The 25875-nt window shown below is 37.5% G+C and overlaps 1 protein-coding gene and 1 pseudogene across 1 annotated transcript in view; one reads left to right on the plus strand and one right to left on the minus strand.

Moving 5' to 3' along the window:
- Nucleotides 1-25875, plus strand: part of SLIT3 (slit guidance ligand 3) — a 488331-nt gene that overhangs the window by 362162 nt on the left and 100294 nt on the right. Inside the window, exons 10-14 of the mRNA XM_075209818.1 lie at nucleotides 2391-2462; nucleotides 4298-4369; nucleotides 16567-16638; nucleotides 19430-19573; nucleotides 22208-22371. Coding sequence (XP_075065919.1) covers nucleotides 2391-2462; nucleotides 4298-4369; nucleotides 16567-16638; nucleotides 19430-19573; nucleotides 22208-22371 — 524 coding nt within the window. The remainder of the gene's footprint in view (nucleotides 1-2390; nucleotides 2463-4297; nucleotides 4370-16566; nucleotides 16639-19429; nucleotides 19574-22207; nucleotides 22372-25875) is intronic.
- Nucleotides 11839-13617, minus strand: LOC142149579 (eukaryotic translation initiation factor 4 gamma 1 pseudogene; annotated as a pseudogene).

Raw genomic sequence — 25875 nt, forward strand, 5'->3', positions numbered from 1 at the left:
TTGGCGGCTCTGCTGACCCCCTCTACATTTTCACAGCATTTGGGTTACCTGCTTAATGTGTTACAGATAGTTAAATCTACTCACTTTGTCATGTTTGTCTGTGACTTGTCTATTTCCTAAAGCCAAAAATATTTAGTTAATATCCCTACGTTTATCCTGTTACCGTCAGTCCTATCCCTATATTTCTCTCTCTGCAAGAGGTTTTTCGCTTTGTAAAATTCCCAAAATACTCAATAACAAAATCTTAATGTTTGACAAAGAAATTAGTTAAAGAGACACATTTTTCTACGTGGTTTGTGGAATGTGACAAGGACACAAAGATCGTCTGTAAGAGTCAGTGAAATACATTAATTAGTATGATTCTGCAAGTCAGTGGTTAACAAGCTTGCTGTAAACACTTCCAAATATATGTTACAATAAAGAGCTGATGAATGTTATAATGTTATTATATTTTATGCTTTTTAAGCAGGTGTTACAAACCATTCTGCACTGCATGACTTATATCTGTCAACACTGACATTTTCCTAACAATCAGTATGACAAATTCAAACATATACTTTAATGCATGTAGCAGCTACTTGTTAAATTTGTAAATGGTTATTTTTTTCATATACCCATTCTTATTAGCACCTTTGTAATACACAAGTGGTATTAATATATCAATTAACATATACATATTTAGGTTTCACGAGCAGGGCCCTCTCATGCCTTTCCTTTCTCTGTCTACATCATTTATCCTTGTTCTGTTTCTATGTATGATTCATTGTACCAAATGTCTGTTGCTGCTGAGTTTTTGCGCTGGATCACTGCACCACCTACATTTTATTTTCCCATAAAAATGTTCCTAATAGGCTGAGTTGTGTCTTGCCCCCTGTGCTAAAATTTGCCAGCCCTCCCCTGTCAGTGAGAGGACATGTTTCTTTTCACGTGACTACAGTATATTTGGTAGCAGGCTCTTTCCTTTCCAAAATTTAGCAAGGGGCCCATGTAAACTAAGGAGACAATTTCTCACCTCATTTGGCTTACTGAAGCTCCCTCTAATGAACTGTCTGTCTCTACTATTAGGGGAGTCAATAGGAGGCAGCATCACAGCCTTTCTTTTGGTTAGTCTGCCACCAACTGCACACCTTGCTAGTTCCACCCCTGCTGTAAACATTAGTCACAGGCCACTTTATTTATTCCAATTAATCTATACTATAGAATTTATTTCTTGTGTTTTGGGCTATTTACTTGGCGATATGTTATGATCCACTGGATGATAAAGACCACATACAATATCTCTGTGAATCAGGACACTTTTAACTATGTTCACTGTTAATCACTGAGAAATGCTTGGTTTTTTGTTTAATCAGTGTATGTACATTAAATCAAAAGTTGCGCACTCACACCAAAAGGAAATTGCAATTCTTACAGACCCCCACTTTCAATCACTAGTATACTTGCCAGATTATAATACTTTTATGAAGAATAGGTGTAGAGGGTGCTACTTGAATAGGTACATAAATACCTATGGATTACAATATAGTGACCAGGCGACACAACCTCTAAACACAAATCTTAAAAGGCAGCAAAAAAACTTTAAAAATCTAAACTATAACCATTAAAAGGAGTACGGCCATACTAAAATTATGCGTGCATAGTCAGATGGAATATCGCTGTCCTTCCAAAGAAATATATATTCTTAATCAAGTTATAAGCCAAAAGAATAAAACGGAACCTGTGTGAAATACCGTATAATTACCCCCCCCCCCCCTTTCTTCCCTCTGTCAATCACATATGGCAAGTATATCTTTTTGAAATACTTTACAAGTATTCTTCCTCCCTCTCCCTTATATACTGTTTGGAATATGCTACCTAATTTATTCGGAAGTTATAAATTGCTGTTATTTATAAAATGTCAACTTCCCACTTTATGTTTACCTGTAAAATTCAATAGAATTTGTTAAAAAAAAAGAAATACCATGTAATAAAGTTCTCTGCTGATAGAAAGGTGTCCTCACCTAGACGAATGCTGGAATCTCATCCAGCACCTGATATCTCAGTTGATCGTCTGCTCTGACTTGCAGATAAAACCTAGCTGGCTGCAGGATACTAGCATATGTACATTGCTGTTATTTTTCATGGCTAAAAGTATAGCTTCAAACATGTGCTTGTAGTAATTTAAATAGGTTGTGTGTTTCTGCCAAGACTTCTGGATATTTTTTGTGAGTTTTTGATGAAGACAAATAGTATATTACACTAAAAATTCAACAAGTTGAGCAGACAAGCATTAAACGTTCCCTATAACCAGACATTTGTGAGGCTTTCATAATACATGTGATGCAGATGTGTGGTCACCATGCCCGTCATTGTAAGTAGACAATATAAATAATTTTCTGCCTTTCTTTTAGACGGCTGGAACAGAATTCAATCAAGAGTATTCCAGCTGGAGCTTTTACTCAGTACAAGAAACTCAAGCGAATGTAAGTTCACTATAATGTGGTGATATTGGGGATGATATTAATTGATGTAATTAAAGGCCAGTGTTGTCATTGTGTCATGTAGACAAGCATAACTGAACAATATCTATAGGGAAAGTCCATAGAGCCACCTGCTGAGAACCTCCAATAGCACAGTGGTTTTGCTCATCAGGCTTATGCCATTAAATGAGCCTTATATAGCAGAGAGACTCCTGCTCCACTGGCGTTTTGCCCCATTTCACTTGTTGTGCATACCCCAGTGTGTAGCTAAATTCCTTCCCAGGTCTTGCATCTGTGAGCTGCATGGAGTCCTCAATAGACTCCTCTTAATTACTGTTCCCTAGTTAAGGAGGGCTGACTGCAACAGGAGGGAGTTCCCTTATTCTTAAGAGACAGGCTGCAGACCTGGGCAAACTGCAGAAGCATAATGTGTGGTAATGTGCTGATTCTGTTCAAAAATTAAAAAATCTCTTGTTAGTCAAGATAAGGCTGTTTCTGTTCATTCGTCTGAAGAGAAGTTGTATTTAACTTGTATTGCTGATTTCTATTGTGTTCTGGCGGCTGATAATAAGGACATCAACTTACATTTATTTCATCAAGCTTTCAAACTCTCAAAGCCTTACAATTTACCTTGGCAACTATCCCTGATTTTCAAATATTTCCATAGGATTGCCACTGAAAATATTTGTCCCTGGAAATGTGCAGTTGGTAGATATAGGACACAGGGACAATAGAAGTCCTATTCATCTGCATGTTAGATGCAGTTCTTGCCATTTCTTGTTCTCTTTAAGGAGCCTATTTAACAATTATCGGGTTTTATCCCTGTTTTTGGGTCATGTCAGGACCGCGCCTCCAATAGGACACTATCCTGGCGTGACTTCTTTCTAAGGAATATTCTGGGTTCTGACCCAGAGTCTTTGCAGAAGTGGTAAACTGTGCAGGGGACAGCAGCAATGCTGCCTGAAAGCGATCTTGTGCACTCAAATCTCATAGGATTGAATGGCTAACACCATCTCCAGATGGCATTAACCATCGGGGTCAAACTTTGATAAAATTGCCCATATCTCTTGTATTACACTTTTCTTAAACACTTAAATTAAAAATGTCTAAACCAGACATAAAAGGCAATTTCTGCATGGTTTAAGGCTTCATAAATAGGCCCCTAAATGTAAAGCACTCCTGGATATAAAGGAGTGGAACGTAACACTAAAAGCACCCTTAAGATTATGGCACCATAGACCTGATTACTCATCTCTTGCCTAGTAAACGATACAGATATATCTTTAGCACTGATGACATGAAGTGGTTAAATAGGGGTTGCTAGTAACAATTGGTAGCCTTTGCATTATATTATATTACAGGTCTCTAAATCTGATATAATCCCCATAAATATGTAATGCAAAACAATTGTGTTAGAATCAATTATTTATATTACAAAATACCTGTATTATAACACTTTTAATGTAGTTTTAAATTTTCAATTCAATTGTTTGAATATCCCATCGCGTTAAAACTATTACGGTTATTACAGTAATAGTAAGATGGATTTCAGCTCGCGGCTCAGGGAGCTGCGAGCTGAAATCCAGCAAGAAAACTACCGTAATAACGTTTTTTACGCGCACTATTACCGTAATAACGGTAAGTGCGCAAGATTTTCTGCGTTTCCGCCGACAATTAAATATGCCCCATAGAAAATAAAAGTACAAGTGATGCCTACGTTATGAGCATGGTTCCCATTGCACAGCACACTTATGTTTGTATATTGCTTTGAATATTTTAGAATATTTGAATATTAGATATTACTAAATTTACTCATAAATCTACTTTTCTAATTTTAGAGACATCAGTAAGAACCAAATATCTGAGATGGCACCAGATGCATTCAGTGGATTAAAATCTCTCACTTCACTGTAAGTATGTACTGAGCAATATTAATTGTCCATTGAATATATTTATGGCTAAATTTTAGAAACTATATTTGTAGTTGTGGACACTTACAATGCAAGATCTTGTGCAGGAAAGCTATCTGATCCTCTGTTCCATAAATCCTCAACATAGTAACACCCATAGCACACCACACCAAGCAGTGGAAAGAATTTGTCCACTGCCTTAGTTATTTTCCATCATAACCTTAAGGGGTGTGGTACTCAGGCAACCAATGGTCACTTATCTGTGTCCAATAGGCAAATCATAGTACAGTATATGCAGGCCCCATCTAGCTGTCTACCCGACCTTCTCTCCTGCGACAACCATAGTTGAGATGTTAACACATCCTCCCTCCTATCTGGGTGGGTTGAGTGGGGTCGCATTGGCTGGCTTTGTCAAAAAGGGGGGGAAGGTGAGTGCACCTTCTGAATTTCCTACTAAAGCAGAGCCATGATTCTGCTTACCCTCCCCCACACCTTCTCTCACCTTATAATCAGGACTTCCAAAATCCCCAATAGTCCACCTGCTCGTTCAACAAGGGAAATCTCCTCTGTCCTCCTACTGGATTAATGAGACTTCTGTATGTGGGACCTGTGACATGCTCTGCTGCTGCCATGACCTGCCACCTGATCCTACTGGGTGCTGACACATTACACTTTTGAACATAGTCATGCCTTTAGCAAAAATCCATTCTGGAGGAATACACTGAATGCAACGTGTGGAGACAAAGTTGCATTCGCCTCAGTGGTGGTCCCTCTTCATCCACTCTGTCCCCCCTGCCCCCCACCCTCCAATTGCGCAGCATTGATATGATTGTATATTTACAAACAAATGTTACTTTGTCCCAATTCCTAGCATGGAGGAACACAAGGGAAACTGTTTAAGCTAACAGTTTTAGCACATCTGCTCCAATGGACCACCTATCATTTTGATTACACTTTAACTTGTTCCACCACTACCTGCAGACAATCGTGGGGTAAAATGCAGACTAGGATATATGCAGGGCATGGGGTTAATGACAACAATAAGATCACAAGACAGTAAAATGTAGTAAAATGGTTCTGCAATACTTTATGCAGATATGCTACAGAGACTCTAATGGTTTTAATGCTCATGTGTACATAGCTTGCTAAACACCTTTTAATGATACAAAAAAAATGCATTAATTTCAGTGCTGTCTGCAGTATTCATGTATGTTGATACAATACAGAAATATGGGAGCGTGCATTATGTACACTGTGCTGTAGGCTTTGAAAACATGCATTGAATGCTCTAACAAAAGCAAGGTTAAAGTACAACTTTGTGTATTTTTTTTCTTTAAAAGAGGACTTTTTTTTTTTTTACGCTAGTGTGTAGAAGACATAAAAGCGTTAAATTGCTCCCTAAGTAACCATGCATTTATGCAGACAACTGTCATGTCGCTAAAGACAAACTAATCTTTCTTAAATTAGCAATTGATCATGTAGACTGCAGACTGAAAATAGAACTCTCTGCATAACCCTATTAAGATCTTTTCTACATGATCAACCTAGAAATTGTTTGGTGATTAAAGACTTCTCTGGAGCCATCAACTGACTGTAGCTCTGGGTGTCTGTTTTTCTCGTCTCCGTTCACAGGAATTTGGAGCAATTTAAGATACTTAAAGTAACATCTTGATTATAATTCCAAGAGATCAGAAAATGTGACATTGTGGGGATGCAGTACAGTTTTCTGCATCTGGAACGGTTTCCTTAATAAAAACCAAACTTTAAAAGAATCTCTGGAAATATTTATGATGTTGCACTTAAATTTTGCAAGAGAAGGTTCATTCAATGAATGGGAAGCACACTGTCATCATCACCATCTGTGTATGTAGACATGTATTGATCAATTGGTAAATGTATAAAGTTGCAAGTCTCCATTGGGTTTGAAAAGTGGAGATGTTTCCTATAGCAACCAATCAGATTCTAGTTATTTAGTACATTCTACAAACTAACCAAGCAGATTTTAGCAGTCATACAACAAGGGTGTAAATATTTCAGGTACAAACTGTATATATTCTTAACTTGGTGTACAATCTTCTATATATTACATACTCTGGTATAAAGTCCAACATATATGCTATATAAACTAGATTAGTGTTTTTTAGTCTGAATGCCCCATAGAATTCATACATAGTTCCAATGAGATTCACAGTTAGTTCTTGTGCAATATCTCCCAATGATGTATAACAAAAGGAAGAGATTATATAATATCAGATATGACTATAAGAAGGTAGATGTAAAGACTTTCATTCTACAGTAAAATTCTTATGGCATCAACAAAAACCTTGAAAAAATCCCAAAGTATCACCATGTGGACAGCAGTTCAAGTGAATGTGTATCAAAACAATGTCTGGGCACCTGCCTCTTCTCATGCATTTACTCTGTGCATACATAAACTCGTATGGTATTCTGTGGCAATCTTCTGCTGTTCTAACATTAATTCTTATAAATATTCATGATCCCATGTGCAATATTAGATGGGGAGGTTATATATTCACAAGATCTAGCATATTACTGTTTAAAAACACAGATTTAATACACATCCATAAAAACAAAGGAAAATCTAAAACCACAAATTCAAAAATACATAAAATATTCTATGAAGGTAGCAAGCTCACTCCTGCCAGAAATGTGGAGCATTCAACAATATTCAGATGTAAAAAGATCCTGGGTTCAAGCTGATTCCCCAGTACTTTGGTATGTGGTACCTGCTGATTGATTGAGGTAGCAGTCTTGAAGCACTGATAAGAGGTTGTGCCATTTATATTATAAAATATGGTTGCTATAGGCAATATCTCCACTTATCAAAACTGCAGCATGATAAATTTACCCCAAAGTTATTTTTTAGTGAGCAAGTGTTCTACTTTTTCTGCTAAGTGCAGATTGTTGTAAGTGTTTTTACTTACCCTGTAATAGATCCTCCAACCTAACTCTCTTCCACCTGATACAAATTGCTCTGCTCTGAAATCTACCATTTAAGCTGCTATAGAAGTCATCTGGGCTTGGTTCATTTAATGATGTGAAGGGTTTTTGTTTTCCAATAAACTACCTCAGTAGTGGCTTAAGCAGTACGTTCAGGGGGGGGGGGTTCTGCTGTAGCAATTGATGCATATTAAATGCTGTCAACAAATTGGAGCCACACTTGTCCATCTGCATTTATAAAGCACAACTGTAAACAAGGAGCTGGAATGATGATGTCCTACATATCATACACTTATCTGCAAACTTCTTATTAGTGCACTTATAGTTAGTAAAATGTGGTAATATTGGCAAAAATATCACTCCCTTCAAACCCTGATAAACGATGCATAAACTAATATTTTCAGTTAGCCTACACTTTAGTTACCAAACTTGTCAGAAAAAAGGACTGTTCATAATGTTTTCACTCTCTAATTTTATAAAAATGTACTAGGCGTTTGCAACCCGAGCTTCCAGTCAAATTATTGAGTGGCTTTTACCCCAGCTACCTAAATATTGCATAGAGCTGTGCAATTACCAAGCATAGGGAATATATTATAAACACTTATGTGACTTTTGTAATAGTTAATGTTCTAAGAATGACATAGACTGAGACTAGTATTCTCTGGTCACTAACTGCTCTGAAGCCGGTATTGAATCGGCATATTTACATTCAGCAGAACAGACCAAAAGCATTATGTATTTGTCTTAGTGTGGCTGCCACAACTTGGCTTCTATCTTAAGGGAAGTGGAGTGGGTTTTTATGCTATGTACTATCAGAATGATGCAACATACAATTCAAGGTGGAGCAAGTGGATAGAGCATAAACTTAACCTACCTGACCAGATGACCTGTAGTTAAATGTTACTTGTAATGTACATAACATTTCTAAATATGCCTGCATGAGAACAGTAATCTTCTGGGTTGATATGAAGTGTCAACGTATTTGTAGGCAGTGGTCAAAGTGGAAATGTAGAAGTGGTGGTCTGACAAATGCAAGTGAAAGGAATGTGCCTGCTTCACAATGAAGGCAGTAGAAGTGCCATTATGGCACACCACCAGGGCGGGACTGGCACTTAAAGCACACAGGCCCACCTCTCATCCAGACAGTGATGTTAATAATTACAGTACTTTTTGCAAAGCTCACTTAGTCCTGTGAGATACAAATGTATTACACACAGCTTGACTCTCTATTTGTAGCATAGGGCGCACCAGTATCAGGCAATGGTATGTACAGGACACCAAGAGAAATTTGGGGTCCAGGTACAGTGAACTTTTGGGGCATCGCTTCATAGATGAGGAGGAAATAAACTGTTGCCACACAGAAAAGGGTCCACCCACACATCCCTTACCCTTGAGTGTGCCTCAATTGATATTACGTCACTATAGAGCCCCAAATCAAATTATACCACAGAGTAGTGCCCTAAAATCACACTATTCCATGCAGTAGTGCCCCATGTTCAAGAAAGGAGAAAAAAGTTATCAAAAGTACATTGTACATGATAAACTGCATTAACTTCCTGATTTCCCTGATGGGTGCGGCAGGCAAGGAGGGAGCTGTCATCTCTCAGGCAGGCAGTCTTGAGATGATCTCAACAAACAGAACTCATCTGCACTAATCTTCTGGGAACACTATAAAGAATTACAGCAAATATCTAAATTATAACATATTGTGCCATCACACACTTACATTGCCATAAGCCCCTTGTGCCATCACACATTCATCACTGTGCCCCTTCATCATAACCACACTGCCCTATGATTACACTGCACCCTCCATGCTGCTCCCCCCCCCCCCCCCCCCTTGCCTCCATTCCTCTACTTGCCTCTCTATTGGCTTCTTTAATCTTTTCTTCTTCTCGTCGTCTTGCCTGCTCCTATCTGCGCCGCTCCACACTGAATGTCGGGCATGATGTGATGACATCACAGCCAACATTCAGTGTAAATGGAGGAGGGGCACCACGATGAGGTAAGTTCTTCATGTACCCTGCCCCCCCCCCCCTCTCTCCAATGAAGACCCTGCCACACAGCACTGTGGCCAGAACGTGGCACATGTAGTCAGGTGGTTGGCTCATCTGGCACTTACCCGATGGCCATTCCAGCCCTGCATACCCCTGTATACCAGCCCACTTCCATCACTGCTTGAAGGAATATGTTTTTGAGAAATTTGATATCACCAGACTGTAGCACATTTCAGTAAATCGCATTATAGTGACAGAGAATCAACTTGCATGATGTACCACAACACTAATCTAAATTAATTTAGGGGTAAGTGCAGGATACAGAGGGAGGTGCCCAGATTTACAGCTAATTCCTCAGGAATGGCATGTGTATCACTATCTGTACACAGCACTTAGACTTTCCTTCAGGCTATACTATTTAAAATGTGTTGTAACTTTACAACAAAATACTTCACACTAGTGTTCTGTCAAATGCACCAATTCTCTTTCAGGCTTTCTGATGTAGGTTTTTATTTTGTATTTATGACAAGCCATGCAGATCCTTGCAGCATTCATTTTATTCATGTCCATTTGCTGTGTAAGGTATGTTGTATACATGCCTGCTTGCTTTTTGGACCTCCTGTAGGGCAGGGTGGCATCAAGACCACATCCCCATCTTGTCCTTTTCAAGAAGGCAGGATCAAGTTACCCACTGAATCATTGACAACCCATTGGCATTTTGTTGGCTTCCTCTTTCATAAGAGCAGAACATTTTGCATAGCAGTGTTTATTACAAGTTTGTCCCAGAATGATCTCAGTATCAGATATAGTAAAGTCAAGTTCGTAATATCAGTAATGAAAGTAAAAATATTGCTATTTTTGCCGCAGTGATATTTTCTATTAAGGAATAGCAAATGGATCAAGACAAATTTTTAGCTCAGGGTTCATCCATTAGGATTATCTTTTGGGAATAGATGTTTTATAAACGGCTGAATAATATTACAGATTTATTTTCTCCATCGAGTGTTGAGAACATCTGGCTTTAATATGTGGGAAGGGATCGAATGAAGATCAAAATCTGTTTTACTGAACAGTGTCAAGTGCACAAGAGTACTGCGCTCTTCACTCACTCTTCCCAGATTATGGAAAGGGTTCAGTAAAGCTGCTTCTAACCTACTGGAAGTAATTTTATGTGAGGTGACAATCCAAAATATGTGAACCTAGGTCAGCTGCAATAACATATAGCAAGAAATTCAATTTGAATTCAGGCACGCTGGGCAGCTATTGTGGCTTTATAAAATAGACACTATTTTTGACAGCAACAATTTTATTGCTATACTGAGGAAAATGGTCATTAAAATACTTGTGAAATACTTATCCAAAATTAAATTTTAGGTGAACATTGCAATTCACAGGTAGGAAATATGACCCTGATTTAGTATATTTATTTTTTTGTTTTTAAATCCATCGTTTGAGTTGTCTACATAACGAACTAAATAACTAGCAAATGGTTAGATTTTTTTTTTTTAGGTTCTTATTTCCAGTTTCTGTGAAGAGGTTGTGGGGAAATTTGTATATCACAATCATTAAACACTTAATAAAGAAAGCAAAGTATTTACAAATTTCATTCATCCTTGGTTTGTTTAACTACAAGAACCTCCAAAACATTTTGGAAGACCAAATAACCAAAAGACTTTGCTTTCTCTATAAATACAGAATTTGCTAGGGTTTAGAGTTGAATCTTTCCAACACATGGTGATCTGAATACAAATAAAATCTTTTCTGACTCTGTTGAGAAGGGAGATCTTGATCACAAAAAAATTAAAAATAACAATCTCCGCTGTTGGTGGTAGAGCATCCACTGACAACTGATATTATTACAAATCCATCAGAAGTTCATCAGATTATTAAAAAAAAATAATAAAAGCTGTCCTGTCTTGACACCAGGACACAAGATTCAAAAATGGCATGCCATCTTCAAACCAAAACCATTTTATATATATATATATATATATATATATATATATATATATATATATATATATCTATCAGCCATGAACATCAAGATAAAAACTAAAATGCTCTGCCCCACTGAAGCATGTAGGCTCCAACTGCTCTCTTAAAAATCATATCTGTAAGAGTGAAAGGTCTGCATGTGCCCCAATCTGTGATGGAGAGTAGAGGGAGAAGGTGGGACACAGCTTTCCACCCTTCCTTCAGCAGTCCCAAAATACCTCAAGTACTTTTATTAAAGTTAAACCCCAAAAAATGGTTGCATAAACAAAAAAAAAACCTCCAAGCTTTGCAGTCTGTCCATATGCCAGGCTCCCTCTAATGAAATGCCTGCAAATTTCAGACTTTCTGCCCTTTAATTCCTTTGTGCCAGGCAACCTCACCACCCTCTGCCAGGCTTCATCATTCAGTGAATGAGTCTATATTTTCTCACAAATGCAAAGTCATTGGGATTTGTGTTTCTTAAGTCATTAGGGGAAAATAAAAATTAAAAAAAAAGCAAAAAAACAGAAGCCCCAATTAAAATGAGCAAACACAAGAGAGGAATATTTTGACTTTATTATCAGTATCGGACTCGTCTTCTGCTTCCCGCAGCCATGTGAAGAAAGCGGTGACAGATTTGAGGGCAACACCTTTTCCCTGTTGCTCCGCTGGGTCCTTGATAGATTCTGACTTGTAAAATGGTTCTTCTTTTATCACATCTTCACCGTATAGTGCAGCAAAGAACATCCTCAAATGATTTGGGGGCTGGTCAAGTTTCACAAGTGCCTGTAGAGCATACAGAACCTGAAGCTCCTTTGCCTCATTATTGAGGTATTTCTGAAGTCGCTTAGCTCTGGTGTGGATCACGTTGACATCTACTCTACAAGGACTCTCAAAGATAATGGCAGAGTGGCACACAGTACCCATTAGAGTTTGGATATAGGCGTTGGATGACTACTGCTGGTCATTTAAGTTGGCTTCAAACCAATCAAATATCTGCTGGTTACTACTATTCTCTTTCAGGAGTCTTGTGAGCACTTTGTCCAGCTCTGCTGGGGAAAGATCTTTCTTACTGGGATGACTCTGTGTCCTCTCCCAATGTGTACTCAAGTTTATGTTCACTGATAAACTGATCTTTTGACAGGAATTCCTTCCAGCTGAGTCCAGATTCTTGCCAGAGGGTACCTGCTTTCTTGTGAGACATTCCTTTACACTGTAGCTAAGATCTCTGCTAGTAAGATAGCAGTTTTCCCAATTAGAACCAATGGTTTAGTCAACTCTCTGCATAACTCTCTCATTGGAATGCCTTCCTCCAACAAAACAGGTCTGATGAGCTCAGCCAAATACAGCCAGATGTGAGGGATGTCAATCTCCATATCTTCACACACCTCAAGTACTTCCAAAACTCCCTTTATAATACTGCTCCTTGGTTAGTGTGCCCGCCTTCACTAGTGTACAGAAGGAGCCCCATGTGCTCATAGGCAATAATACTCCTTTCCAACGTGGACTCCATACCATTCTGAACAAAGATGAAGAGCATCATAGAGCAGTTCAGCTCCTGCACGCACTGGAGTGCCTCATTCATATCAATATGTAGGTACCATTTTATAATCTAGATTTTTTTTTTCTCCAATTCTTCAGACATATAGGATATTGAGGTGGTAGCTGTAGAAGCAGCTGTTAAGGGCTCACATTTGATGCTTTATTTGGTGTGATCCCTTTGCTCACTCATACTTGCTACTTTTCTCACTGCATCCTGTGGAATATGTGCCTCTTTCTCTGCTGTGGTCATCTGTCTCCATGCTGTAACTCCTCTTAGTTAGCACAGCCTGAGCTTGATCTGAGCGGTCAGATCGCTCAAAAAGATCTCCTTTATCAAATCTTTCCTTTCTCTCAAATCTGTCTCCTCTGTCCTTTTCTGAGCGTTCACGGCTTGAGCTACCTCTCTGAACAGGTCGCCTAGCATCTTGAGACTCAGACGCAGACTGCTGCAGAGCAGAAAACCTATTAAGAGTGCTGATGGCCGACCAGATCCTGGCACGACTCTGCTGGCTTTGCTCCAGTTTCTCCACTGCTACCTTTACCCCAACTCACACAGCCTCCAGGTGCCAGCATTTGGTTAGAATCTATAGCACCAAGCTTGGTTATCTTAGATATCCTATTGGTGTCAATAGGTTGGCTTCCCTTGCTAAGGGGCACAGTATTACAGCCATCATCAGTTGTTGAACTACCACTACTACCAGTGGGATGTCCTGGCGTCTCTCGTCTATGAATCTCTTTAATGGCAGTATGGTTCCATATGAACTTAATGATCATAGTAACTACTCAGTCTTTTGGAGTAGGTTATGATTTTCAATAGTTAGGTGTGTGGCATAAGGATGCCTGTATTAACTAATCATGATATAGAGGCTTATTCACTCTCAAAATATTATTGTGTTTTAAAATCCCTTGAATCACTTTATCTAATAATTGATATTGAATCAATAGCAATGATCTACATTCACTCACCTTTTTAGCATATCATATTGTTTTATATAATATAATTTTTTCACTATCACTCCCTTTATATTCCTTATCACCTTCCCTTTCATATTTATTTTTAATATCATATCAAATCAGTACAATGGCACAGAATTTATCCATCTTCCTCTCTCCAATATAGGTAATTAATCCTCTGCAGATTCATTAAGTCTATTATAAAACCAGGATTTTTGATATATCTTATTATCATGGCACAATATACTTATATATATGATTGTTACTATTGAGTACTTGCCTTTAAAAAATTTATGATATTAATTAAGAAAATATCTACTGTATATCAATTTTTTATACATAATGACTAAGTAATTGTTACACTGATATAGTCGCCTAATCACAGACAAAAGAATTAAAATGATTCATGTCGGTAATCCTTATTTTCATAAATGTGTCGGCAGGAAAATGATAAATATATAAATAAGAAACAGTTATATTTAAGAACAATAGAATTGATACTATCAGCACTGTTGAGAAATATCAATTACAAGGATATTTGCAGCTTTAGATCTCTGCCATACAGACTGTTATACCATTTATACATGATGACACAGACGTTGCTAACAACGTTACTATGATTGATGTCATTCCTGCGGGAGGGCCTTCCACTATAAAGAACCAATCGAAGCTATTGGCTTGCCTAGTCAAAGCTTCTAGCGAAACACGCGTCGGCGGACACCGCATCTCATGTCCCTGACACTAAACCTCTTAAATTCATTTAGAATATAATGGATGAGAGTCCAGCTTAGATATTTGTCTTTAGCTGTAAGGAGGGCACTAGATGCTGCATTACCCATTATCCTGATGCAATATACTTGCTGACTAGCAAACTCACCCCCATTATATGAATGGGAATAAAGACTCGGGATTGCTTATCCGCATACACTCCTACAGCATAACTACTCTAATTGAATCTGATTTACAATCTAATACAGAGTACCCCTAAGGAATATATGTGGCTCTAATCACTACATTTTTAGGAGAGCTGAATTATATCCTCAAATATTTTCTATTAAATAAAATTTAATAGAAAACAGCAATTAGAACTTAAGAGCTCATGTTATAAGGAAATGTAATGCAGCTTATATATAGTGGTATTTCAGTTAAATTAAATAATTTAATGGACTTACATATTTAATCAGGACAGCAATGCAGCTAGGCAGTTAATCACTGTCTATCTTAATAGTTTGTTTATTTGACAATATTTAGGATACACTTAATATTTTGCTAGAAGTCCTTTCCTTAATAAATAATTGGCCTGCACCCAGTATAAGGTGCAGGCCAAGACTGAACTTTCTGTACACACTGCCTTCTTTCTGTACTACACTGTGGTGCTAGATGTCCTGAAAGTCAGGAGTGCTTGGACATATGTCACGCTCCGGTGAATTCAGGGCCTAGTGTTTTTCCCCGCCAGCCACACTCCAATGATGCATAGCCATGCCCCCAATTGTTTTGACCACAGCCACTGCTAATGGCGGAGCAAAATTTTTCAACATGCACACCTCTAGAGGGACCCCATGAAGTTGTTGTACCAGGACCCTGAATTCCTCTTGGCAGCCACACAAGGGACGTGAATGTCACTATACAGAGTTGGTCACGTCAGGGCTTCTCTTTCAGGATGTAACGATACCTGATCGCTGGCACAACAGGAAAAGACCCGGATACATTTTGCACTGGCTGGGCACTGCTGCCGGCTGGCAGGGATTAGGGCCCTGATGTAGACCTGGGTGAGCCAGTTGTAGACACATATCACGATGGACTGACAGCATGGGCTGCAGAGCTGTAGGGATGCATGAGACAGTGGATGGTGAAAGATTGTTAGCCGGGCCCCCAAATGGTTAGATTTCATTTGTGTCCCACAGGATGTTAAAATAAAAACAAAAACCCAAGCAAAACAGTTGCCAATTTAATATAATTTATTGAAAAACTTCCTACCCCTTAAAGGGCAATCAGATTAGTTCCCTGGATCAGTCACCCCAATAATGCAAGCTAATAATTAGAGCTAAAGTTGCCATTTCTTGCAAGAAAGGCATGAACTTGGTAAATTAAAACATTATTTTATTTACATCAGGTTTGGCAGTGAATTCCTTAATGTTACTATTTTTATACTGAAGAAACCCATCTTTCCATCACAGCTAATGCATTATAATTTATTTATATAGCACCACTAAACTCCTCACAGCATCAATGTCATGTGTACTGTCCTGGGTTTGAAAGCTAAGTGGACAAATCTTTTTTTTTTTTTTTTTTGGTGACCTTAGGCAAACCTTGAAACCTTGATTTTGGTTTGTGGTAAATTCACCAAAATGTTTCTAGATTTGGTGATATATTAGATGAAGGAACAAACAGGGCACTGACATTGAATGTATGCCTTTCAGTATCACTACTTGAAATAAAGCTACAATACTGAGATGTAAGCCAGGCACTGGAGACTGATAGAATTACCAGCTTTTGCTTTGCGATATGTACACATAACCAGTTTCAAGTCTCTGAGTTAGTTGCTCTGTTTAAGATGTGGGTACCATCCAACTGAGTATGAATCCTAAGATTGCATTTAATGCGGCTTTGCTTTCCTTGAATGAAATTTAGATTGGTTGTTAAATGAAAGTCTACTTGTCGCACCACGGCTCTGAAGCACAGGGCACAAAAATCAATACAAATTCTAATATGGAACAAGGGAAAACAATAAAAACATATGTTGCCTAACACTTCTGTTTCATCTTACAGAGTGCTGTATGGAAATAAGATCACTGAAATCCCCAAAGGACTTTTCGATGGCCTTGTATCTCTTCAGTTGCTGTGAGTGTTACCATGATTATCTTTATTTTTACTTTTTTTTACCAAAGGTTTGTTTACAGGCTTTTAAACAAGACCTATAAGAGAAAAAAAATTGCCAACCTTATCTAGAACTGTACTAAATATAAGAATGCTCAAACACAATCTTAAACACATTTTGGTTTACTAAAACATTTTGTATTTACAAAGGTTAAGGCAAAGATTCCGTAGAACTTTCAATCCAGGATCTCAATTGGCCGCTGACATTGTATTTTGAGTTGTATGCATAAATGTATATTACTGTTGGGGGTAAAGGCAGCAAGAGCTATGCAAATATTTACTTATTTCATGCTGAACTCTTATGTTTAATTTAACTAAAACAGAATGCAAATTAGTGTGTGCAATATTTGGGGGGGCAAATTGAGTGGAATACACTGGAAAAAGTATCCATAAACAGAGTTGGGTATTTAGACACTTATAACAGGTGTAAAGCCTGGGCCAGCCACATGCAGCCAAGGAAAGCTCACAAAAGTGGTATAAAAATTTGAATGCTGTTTTAGCTCTGTAACCAGACTCTTATGCAACCTATGTTCCGTTTAATGACAAAATATTCTGCCTGTAAATGACTTGTATTATCTCACGCTGTGCAAGTTCTTGTTGGATGGTTACAAAATGTTCCCTCTTCATATGTCATTGACAAGGTCAGGGAGACTTGATTGACTTGTATAATGAAATGTAGCTGTTAGTGCCTGTAATGACATTTGATTTTGCTTACAGATTTGAATCCCCAACACATTCTTTTTCCTCCCACAACATATAGAAAGAATATTTTCCCTGAGCAGATGTTGAACACATAAATAGCTTGTGTTTTGATTCTTTTGACCTGCTGTTATACAATTAAAAGTTGCACATCTGGATTAAGTCTAATTGAGTCTTCATAACTCTCCAGATTGGATTTCTGGGAGACATAATGATGGTAAATTACAGTTTACAATACCCTCATAAGTAGTGTAATTTCTAGGCCTTATTTTCTGCTACTGTGTATTCTGTATGTGCTATGGGAAGACTTGTATAAGCAGTTTGGTGTAAATTGTGTTTTGATTTGTACAAATCACTCTGTAGCCCAGAATATCATTTGTACCTGCAGGGTGGCCCCTGGTGCATTGCCTTGCACTGCAGTCACCTAAAGGTGAATGCAGCAGTAGCAGATCTGAAGTGGCCTATTAAGCACTAATTATGAGTACATTCATGGTAGCAGCAAGCTGTGTCATAGATTTGTCTGACCTTCAAGGTCCGTTCTGAGTACACATACAAAGTGTAGGGGCAAGTCATCTTCTAAAATGCAGTGTTGGTACTGGTAGGAAGCCTTTTAGGTAGGTAGTAGGTACAAACTGTGAATATTAGTTCTTTTGTTTAAACAACTTGCATTTTCATTTTATATTTATGGTTTTCTTTGTTTGATCCTCTTACTGTTTGGCTAAAAGTGTTATATGTTTGGTTTTCAGCAATACAGCTTATTCAGCAGTCTAGAACTCAGGATGTTGATACAGATAGAAATATAGTTTAACCTTTGGCATCGGGATGTAATTGTTTCCCTAACAGAGGCAAATCCTCAATATTTCCAATATGTCTCCAATGTAGTTCTGGGACAGCATGATGGATTAATTAAAGCAATAAGTAAGCTTGCCACACCAAATGCCAAATTGCACCGATCCATACAGTCAGGCGTCATCTAGATCAGTGTTCTGGATGGCAGATAAACATATCACTATAATCTGACAAACAAATCATCTCTTGCATAATGAAATCTGATCAGATTTTGATTGAGTTGGAAAATGGTGGTTTTTAGGAAAACCCTGGCTTCAGTGTTCATATTATTCACAAAAGTGTGTATATTACAGGAGTAAGATAATAGAAAATAGCCACCTAAACAGCAGGATCAATGTAAACAGTGAGGCTGGTTATGTTCACACTTGCAAACTGAGAGAACTGGCAAACCAGAATACAAAATTTGTCTACTGAATTTAGTAGATCTAGTCCTGGCTTTATCAGCCAGTAAGTCTGTTTTTTAGAGAAGGTTGCAAATAGAATTATTTGTCAAAATAACTTTCAGATCTTAAATGTTGGTTCACAACAAACTCTGCACTTAAGGAAATTAATACATCTCGAACTCATGAACATGGACACCTTTTCATAAAAAATGCAGTTTCCCAAGAATTTACTCCAGTAGCTGTCAAACTGAATGAGAACTAATGACATATATTCTGAACTGATATGGAAGAGATGCAAGGATTTATGGGAACATTATCCATAGTCAATGTTGAAGCCTCTACTGGAGGCAATTTGATGATGAACCTCTTGGTGATAATGGAATGAATAAAATCAGCATGAACACACCCTTTTTTAATTTAATGGCAGAAATTTAAGTTCTCAAGAATCTTCATGTTTGGCAAGAAGTATTCCAAGTACAACACAGTAGGTAAAATGTAACATGTTGTCTATTTTTCATCTTTTACAAATGCTTGAACTGGTAACTACACCTTATTGCTAAACCCACACTTTTTTTGGTTTGAGGTAACATGGTTACTATGCAGAACATTCTCTGGTTGGCTGGAGGGCAGCAACCTAAACTTGATAAAGCATAATGGACTAAGCTAAGCTCTTATTGTACTGAACAGAAACACAAGGTTCCAAGTTAGAATTTCTTAATGGTTTATTCTCTAAAAGCAATCTCCTAATGTCTTACCCCGGAACATATAGATTAGTGCTTCTTTAACAGATGGTTTGTTTCATATATTTACAATATTCTTTGCAGACTTCTGAATGCCAACAAAATCAACTGCCTTCGAGTGAATACATTCCAGGATCTTCAAAGCTTAAATTTGCTCTCTCTTTATGACAACAAACTCCAGACCATCAGCAAGGGCCTGTTTGCACCTCTAAAATCAATTCAAACTTTGTAAGTATACAAACATCCTAGTTTTGCATAGTGACTTACTCTACTGTACATCACTAAGTATGAAAGATGAAGTAATGCTTCTACGTTTTCTTGGTACTATTTAGTGTTTACCTGAATCAAGTCTAAGCCCCTCTTTCTTGATCAGAGCTTGGAATACAACTTACACTTGGTTACTAACACATGCAATTTTAGGACCTAATACTAATGTTTGATTATAACATTTGTTTAAAACTGACTAAAGGTCCATTTACTGCTGTCACTTGTCAGCATCAACACTCTTATACTTTAGTTGATGCCTAACTGCAATTCTAGGTGCACTCTGAGCAATCTAATAAAAGGATTCACATAGTGTCATGTGTCATTTACATACACTTGTGTCCAATTTGCAAATATATACAAATCTTCTTTTAATTTAAGCTATAAATGCAACTATTGAGCATTGTTTATTTGAATGTCTTGGCTAATAAAGCAGGAACAAATTCCCTACATGCATCTAAAAACAAGTATCTGCTACAACACGCTATGGCCAAGACTACTAAACAAAAATGATATGTAAGGACCAACTACTAACTTTGTCACTAGTACTGCCCTCTGGATACAAGATTCACACTTGTGAATCAAGCACATGAAATGTCACTAATGACAAAATAAAAAATTACTGATTGACATCCAGAGAATCTATCTGTTTTTCTTTAAGACCCCATCCCCATCCAACTCGTAATCTGTTGTCACTTTAAATTTACCCCCTGGAATGCAACATGCTTTTGCCAAAGTGCAAAATTGACTCCCATCTCTAAGTCATTATTTTAATAATATACTTATTGCTATAGTCATCCTACTGCATATATAAATTAGCATCATTCTATTTATGCACATGTAATTTTGTATAATGTTGCAGACCATTAAACTAAAAACAAATGACCTTTAGGATTGACAGTTAGGCATTAGTCCCAAGTATTAAAAACTATGAATTTTAATGTCCTAAAGTACACATGGACTCTTTAAACATTACCTCCCTGACTGGCAATTGCTTTGCTCTCAAACAAAGTTTATGAACAGTTTCTTTGCCTAAAAGTATCTTGGTGTATGGACAGGAGGCAGAATTATTTTATTTCATTATCTTGATATCCATATCATAGCCAAAGTACTTTGAAGCCCTCTTGTGTTATGGGGAACATAGGGTTAGTGACAAAACACTTAATAGGGGAACGCTGTGTGAAAAAACAGACAATAAGTTATATCTAATTGGTCAGGTTGAATTATAAAATACCTGTGTAGTTTCCTCATATTGTGGAGGATGATTATCTAACTCTATATCTTGATGCAGAGAAAGCATTTGATTAGTAAACAGTTTAAATAAAAGCCTTATATAGAGCCAAGTTTTTATTGATATTGACATTAACAGGCCATGGAAGGTCTACCCTATATCCCAAAATGTACTTAAATTTGGTACAAAGCCTTTGTTCCAGATACATTAGGAATCGCACTGATATCATTACAAATAGAAGAAATTTGAATGTCCAGACTTGCTGTGTAAAATATATATATATTTCTTGTGATAAGCCTTTGACCCTTGTGTTCCACACACTGAGCTTGATTCATTGAGGAACATAAATGCCAATATGTGCCGTATTTTGTGTAATTTGCAGTATGCATGCCCAGAAACTGACTATGCCAGTGAAAGCGGGTACATCCAGTTCATCTTCAAATGCAATGGACACTTTAGACAGCCTACAATCTCATGGATGAGGGAGGGGTGTATGCAGTCTATGTAACGCAACGGCGTGCCAAGGCTGAGCACATGGCAGCTTCTGAGTTGAGCTTTGGACATCTAGAAGTTCTGTTTTTCAGTTGTTTTTACACCAGCTACAGGGTAGATGTAAGTGATAGTGATGATATAACATTTTTTTGCAATTATGAGCAACTTTAAATTCTTTATTTACAGTACACATTGAGAAATGACAAACTTTACCCCCACTAAATAAATTTATAGAGATGTTCTCAATGTCTTAATGTTTGTTATTAGGTGAGAACAGTTGAATACTGCTGCAACTTTATATTGCACATATGTAGGCAGCATGGTGGCTTAGTGGTTAGCACTTCTGCCTCACAGTACGGGGGTCATGAGTTCGATTCCTGACCATGGCCTTAGCTGCGTGGAGTTTGTATGTTCTCCCCGTGTTTGTGTGGGTTTCCTCCCACACTCCAAAAACATACTGGTAGGTTAATTTGCTGCTATTAAATTGCCCTTAGTTTCTCTCGGTGTGTGTATGTTGGGGGATTTAGATTGTAAGCTCCAATGGGGCATGGACTGATGTGTCCTGCAGTGTTTGCATATGCTGCACTTGCTCTATTCATACAGAGCATAGCAATACCAGTATTTATCAGTCTTCTTCAGATAGACTTGTAGTCGAATCCACACGTGTGCCAATTGCATGCAGGTTCTTTTTTAAACAAAAAAGAACACACTACATTTGTTTTGTTTCACATGGCTTGGTGAAGAAGACCCACTATCTGTATTTTGGGAAACAATGGCTTATTGCTGCTTGGTTTAGTGTCTGTATGTATACTATTACAAAGAATTAAGGTAATGTCACTGCTCATGTCCAATTAAACATCCTATCTCTCCAACAGACATTTAGCACAGAACCCATTTGTGTGTGACTGCCATTTGAAGTGGCTTGCTGATTACCTGCAAGATAATCCAATAGAAACCAGTGGCGCCCGATGCACTAGCCCACGTCGCCTCTCCAACAAACGAATCAGCCAGATCAAGAGCAAGAAGTTCCGTTGTACAGGTAATTCATTTACCCCGGTCAGGGCTGCCTTTTCTACTGAGATATGAGTAAATCCAGATAGCCAGCTAATCAAATCAGCAGACAGTGTTTTCTGTAATGGACATTACAGGGCATATTTCTAAATTACATTTGGCAAATGTGGTTAGGCTTGGAAAAATCAATTATACTGATGGATTTAAAAAAGTGAAAATAAAACAAGGACTTGTCTTAACAATTGTCTATTCTGCAGCTGCTAATACAAACATTTTCACGTGTATTTTGCATAACTTTATACAATGGGAAAGTAACAGGCTTCCTAATGTATTGTACATTATCCAATGGGACATATTTTCAGAATGATATGGGTGGATTCCATTGTGTACATAGGGGCAGATTTTGGCAGCTTGCCTTTGACACTAAAAATTTTACTATACTCTTTCACAGTGTAAGGAAAGCTCATCTATAGGCAAACAGCTATCACTTATATAGCTGCATAAGTGTCCGTAGATCTTCCCACGGTACATTACCCTGCAGTGTTCATACAGCATACGTGTAACTCAGAATAGTGGTCTGATCATTGTGAGGAACTGTCTATACTCAATGCACTTCCTCTAAATGCTGGACTGACCAATACTACAATAGGCTGCATTCATGGTCCATCCAGTAGAGTTTAGACAACATGTTCCTCATAGTCCTTAGCAAATCGATATTTTGATGACTGCTTAATCTGATTATAAACTTGTTTTTCTGTAAATATAACAAAAAAGCAATCTTGGGCTATCAGAAAATAAACAAACATGAAACAAAACTATAAACACTTTTTAACTTCAGTAACTGTTAATGTATCGGATGCCCCTGGAATAGTCCATGTCTCTTAAGCAAGGAAAATAAACAAATGTTTTTTTTCCTATTGCTGCACTCTTTTCTCTGACTGCACTTGTTAGATGTGTATATATTTTGGCAGTTGTTGAGCAACCTGTTTTAATTGCTTTTGTTTGTTGCCAAATGTAGTTTAAAGTACATGGCATTATTTTTCACTTAATGAGAACTTGTGGCCTAACTCGTTTACTAGGAAATGATACATGAAGCAGACAATCCATGTTGAAATTAAATATTTCAATATGAATTGGTGTCCCTATGAGACTGCTGTAAAATTGTAGTTTATTTTTAACCAAGAACATTACACTTGGTAACCGTAAACTAATAGACAGGGTAGTCCTGCTTTACAGCACAAAATGCATGAGCCAGAGGCATCAAATATGCAAAGCGTGATAAACCCTGCTACTATATTTCAATATAAACTAGTGAAAAAGCATAAAGTAAACCTTGCAAAGAAACAAGTGGAAAATTAGACACTGAAAATGGGAAAATCGAGTGAAGGGAATATACTGAATGTCTGGTTGAGGAGGTTCCACAAACGATGTTGTAAGGTAACTAGATTGCCTTAACATAAGTCCAGGGTTTTATGTATTCCGGCAGGGAAATATTAGCCAATGACTGCAAGTCACCTATCATGTTTCCAGATAGGTGAAAATACAGATCTGTTTAACTTGCATAAATGGTGGTGCTTATATCTAGTGCCCATCGGTTAACTAAATTACAGTGAGATTTGTTTTTGCATCGCATGCGATCATACCACAGCCACATTGTAGTAATAAGTACCTGCCATATTAGCTCTTGCTAAACTGCAATGTGTCACTAGCATTGTCACACTGCTTTCTTACATTACACTCCTATAATTGTTTTACATCAGTAAAATAGGGGTACAAGCCTTTAATTGTCAACATTTGTTTTTTTCCATTACAAAAGTGCGTTACCACCTAATGTATTTTATGACTGACATAACACCCTTTAAGAAATGAAGATTTGTCATCCAGATTGAACACGCAGCCTATTGTGTAGGGGGAGATCCCTCATCTTTATACCATAGATTTTTCAGTAATTGCTTCCGAATGTCAGTCTTGTCTTCAAGCAAAACAATGGAAATCAATGCACTTGTGTATTTATTAAGAAAGTCTTCTCTCTTGTATCTGACAAAGGTTGAAAACATTGCTCGAAGTGCGACAGCGTTTAGTTGTATTTATTCACTTAAAATGTCACTTTGTAACACTTCCACTTATAAGTGGAAGTGTTACAAATATCCCAGGACAGAGTTTCTAAAACGGAATGGTGTGCACGTATTAATACTCAGTACAGCTTGCTTATAACATTACAACTTGGCCATAAATTTATGTGGTTAAAAAAAAAAGCAAACATGTTTCTGTTTCTTAAATTAGTGGTGTCCACTAAACACTTATTGTGTCACCCTTGGTGTGAGACATTGACAAACAAAAGTATCACTATATTAAAGCTGGATACATGTTGACAACCTGACTTGCATGAACAAGTGTAGTACAGTATATCTTTCAGAGCACTGTGTAGTCCACAGAACATCACATGACAATGTGATTTCATAGACCTGTGTATTCTACTAGATCGGAGAAAGCAACTCTATCCCATGTAATTCAATATGGGCAGAATAATGCATATTGGTCCACTAAAGGGCATTAAATACTTATAAATACATGATGATGATTAAAAATTCGTTTTTCCCCAACCTTGCATAATATAGCCTAAAGCTAAAAGGATGTGAAAATAAACATTTTACAGTGATTTTCATTGAGTATTAAACCAGCAAAGATTCACTTTAAATACACTGTCATATTCTGTTCTCTACAATGTCACATAGTAGTTTATTTGAGACTGAGCTCTGCTAATGACCTGTGGAAACTTATCTGACTTATGTAATCTGGCAGCTTTCATTTAGAATATAATGATGGCGAGATCTGCTTTATATGCTAAACTGTATGCTCTTAATGTCAATGAGTACACTGTGGTATGGCATTCCCCCTGCAGAAGTTACACGAGTGATTTGTCATGCACAAAAATTTCAAACAATACAGCCTTGTAATCGGTCAACTGTATAACCAAATTGGGGTACTTAATCTGTTGGTGGAAAGAAATTTTGCAGTTTAGGATACATTTAATCCTTAGTCCAACAAGATTTATTTGCTTAATTGTGTCTAGTAAAAGGGAGTTTGTTAGTGTATCAGTGATTAGCAAACACTGATGGGTATGTTATATGCATGTCACCAGAATTTATGATCAAAACACAAACTTCTTTGAAGATTTTCAATTGTTGTATTGTACTTTTGAAGTGGTAAATTTTCTACAGTATTCAAAACGTATTCCTATTTAAAACACTGGTTGCTTACTCCTGTGCTTTGTAAATTTTCTGGTTCTTGTGACCTAACCATGTTTCATATCTTTCATTGATCATTCAATGCACCACTGCTGCATCTAGGTCTTTCCCCCTAAGCCTGTCAGGAAATTACACATGAGTGAATGGGACAGTTAAGCTGCCAATACATTGGTAGACCAGGTTCTATGGACCAAGCAACCAGATCTGATTTGACTGTGTACATATTTATTACTGGTTGTATGCACAGTCACCCAGTAATTGGTCATTTTAGAATTTGTCTGTCT

Source organism: Mixophyes fleayi, chromosome 4 (genome assembly GCF_038048845.1).
Source record: "Mixophyes fleayi isolate aMixFle1 chromosome 4, aMixFle1.hap1, whole genome shotgun sequence".
NCBI classification, from domain to species: Eukaryota; Metazoa; Chordata; class Amphibia; order Anura; family Limnodynastidae; genus Mixophyes; species Mixophyes fleayi.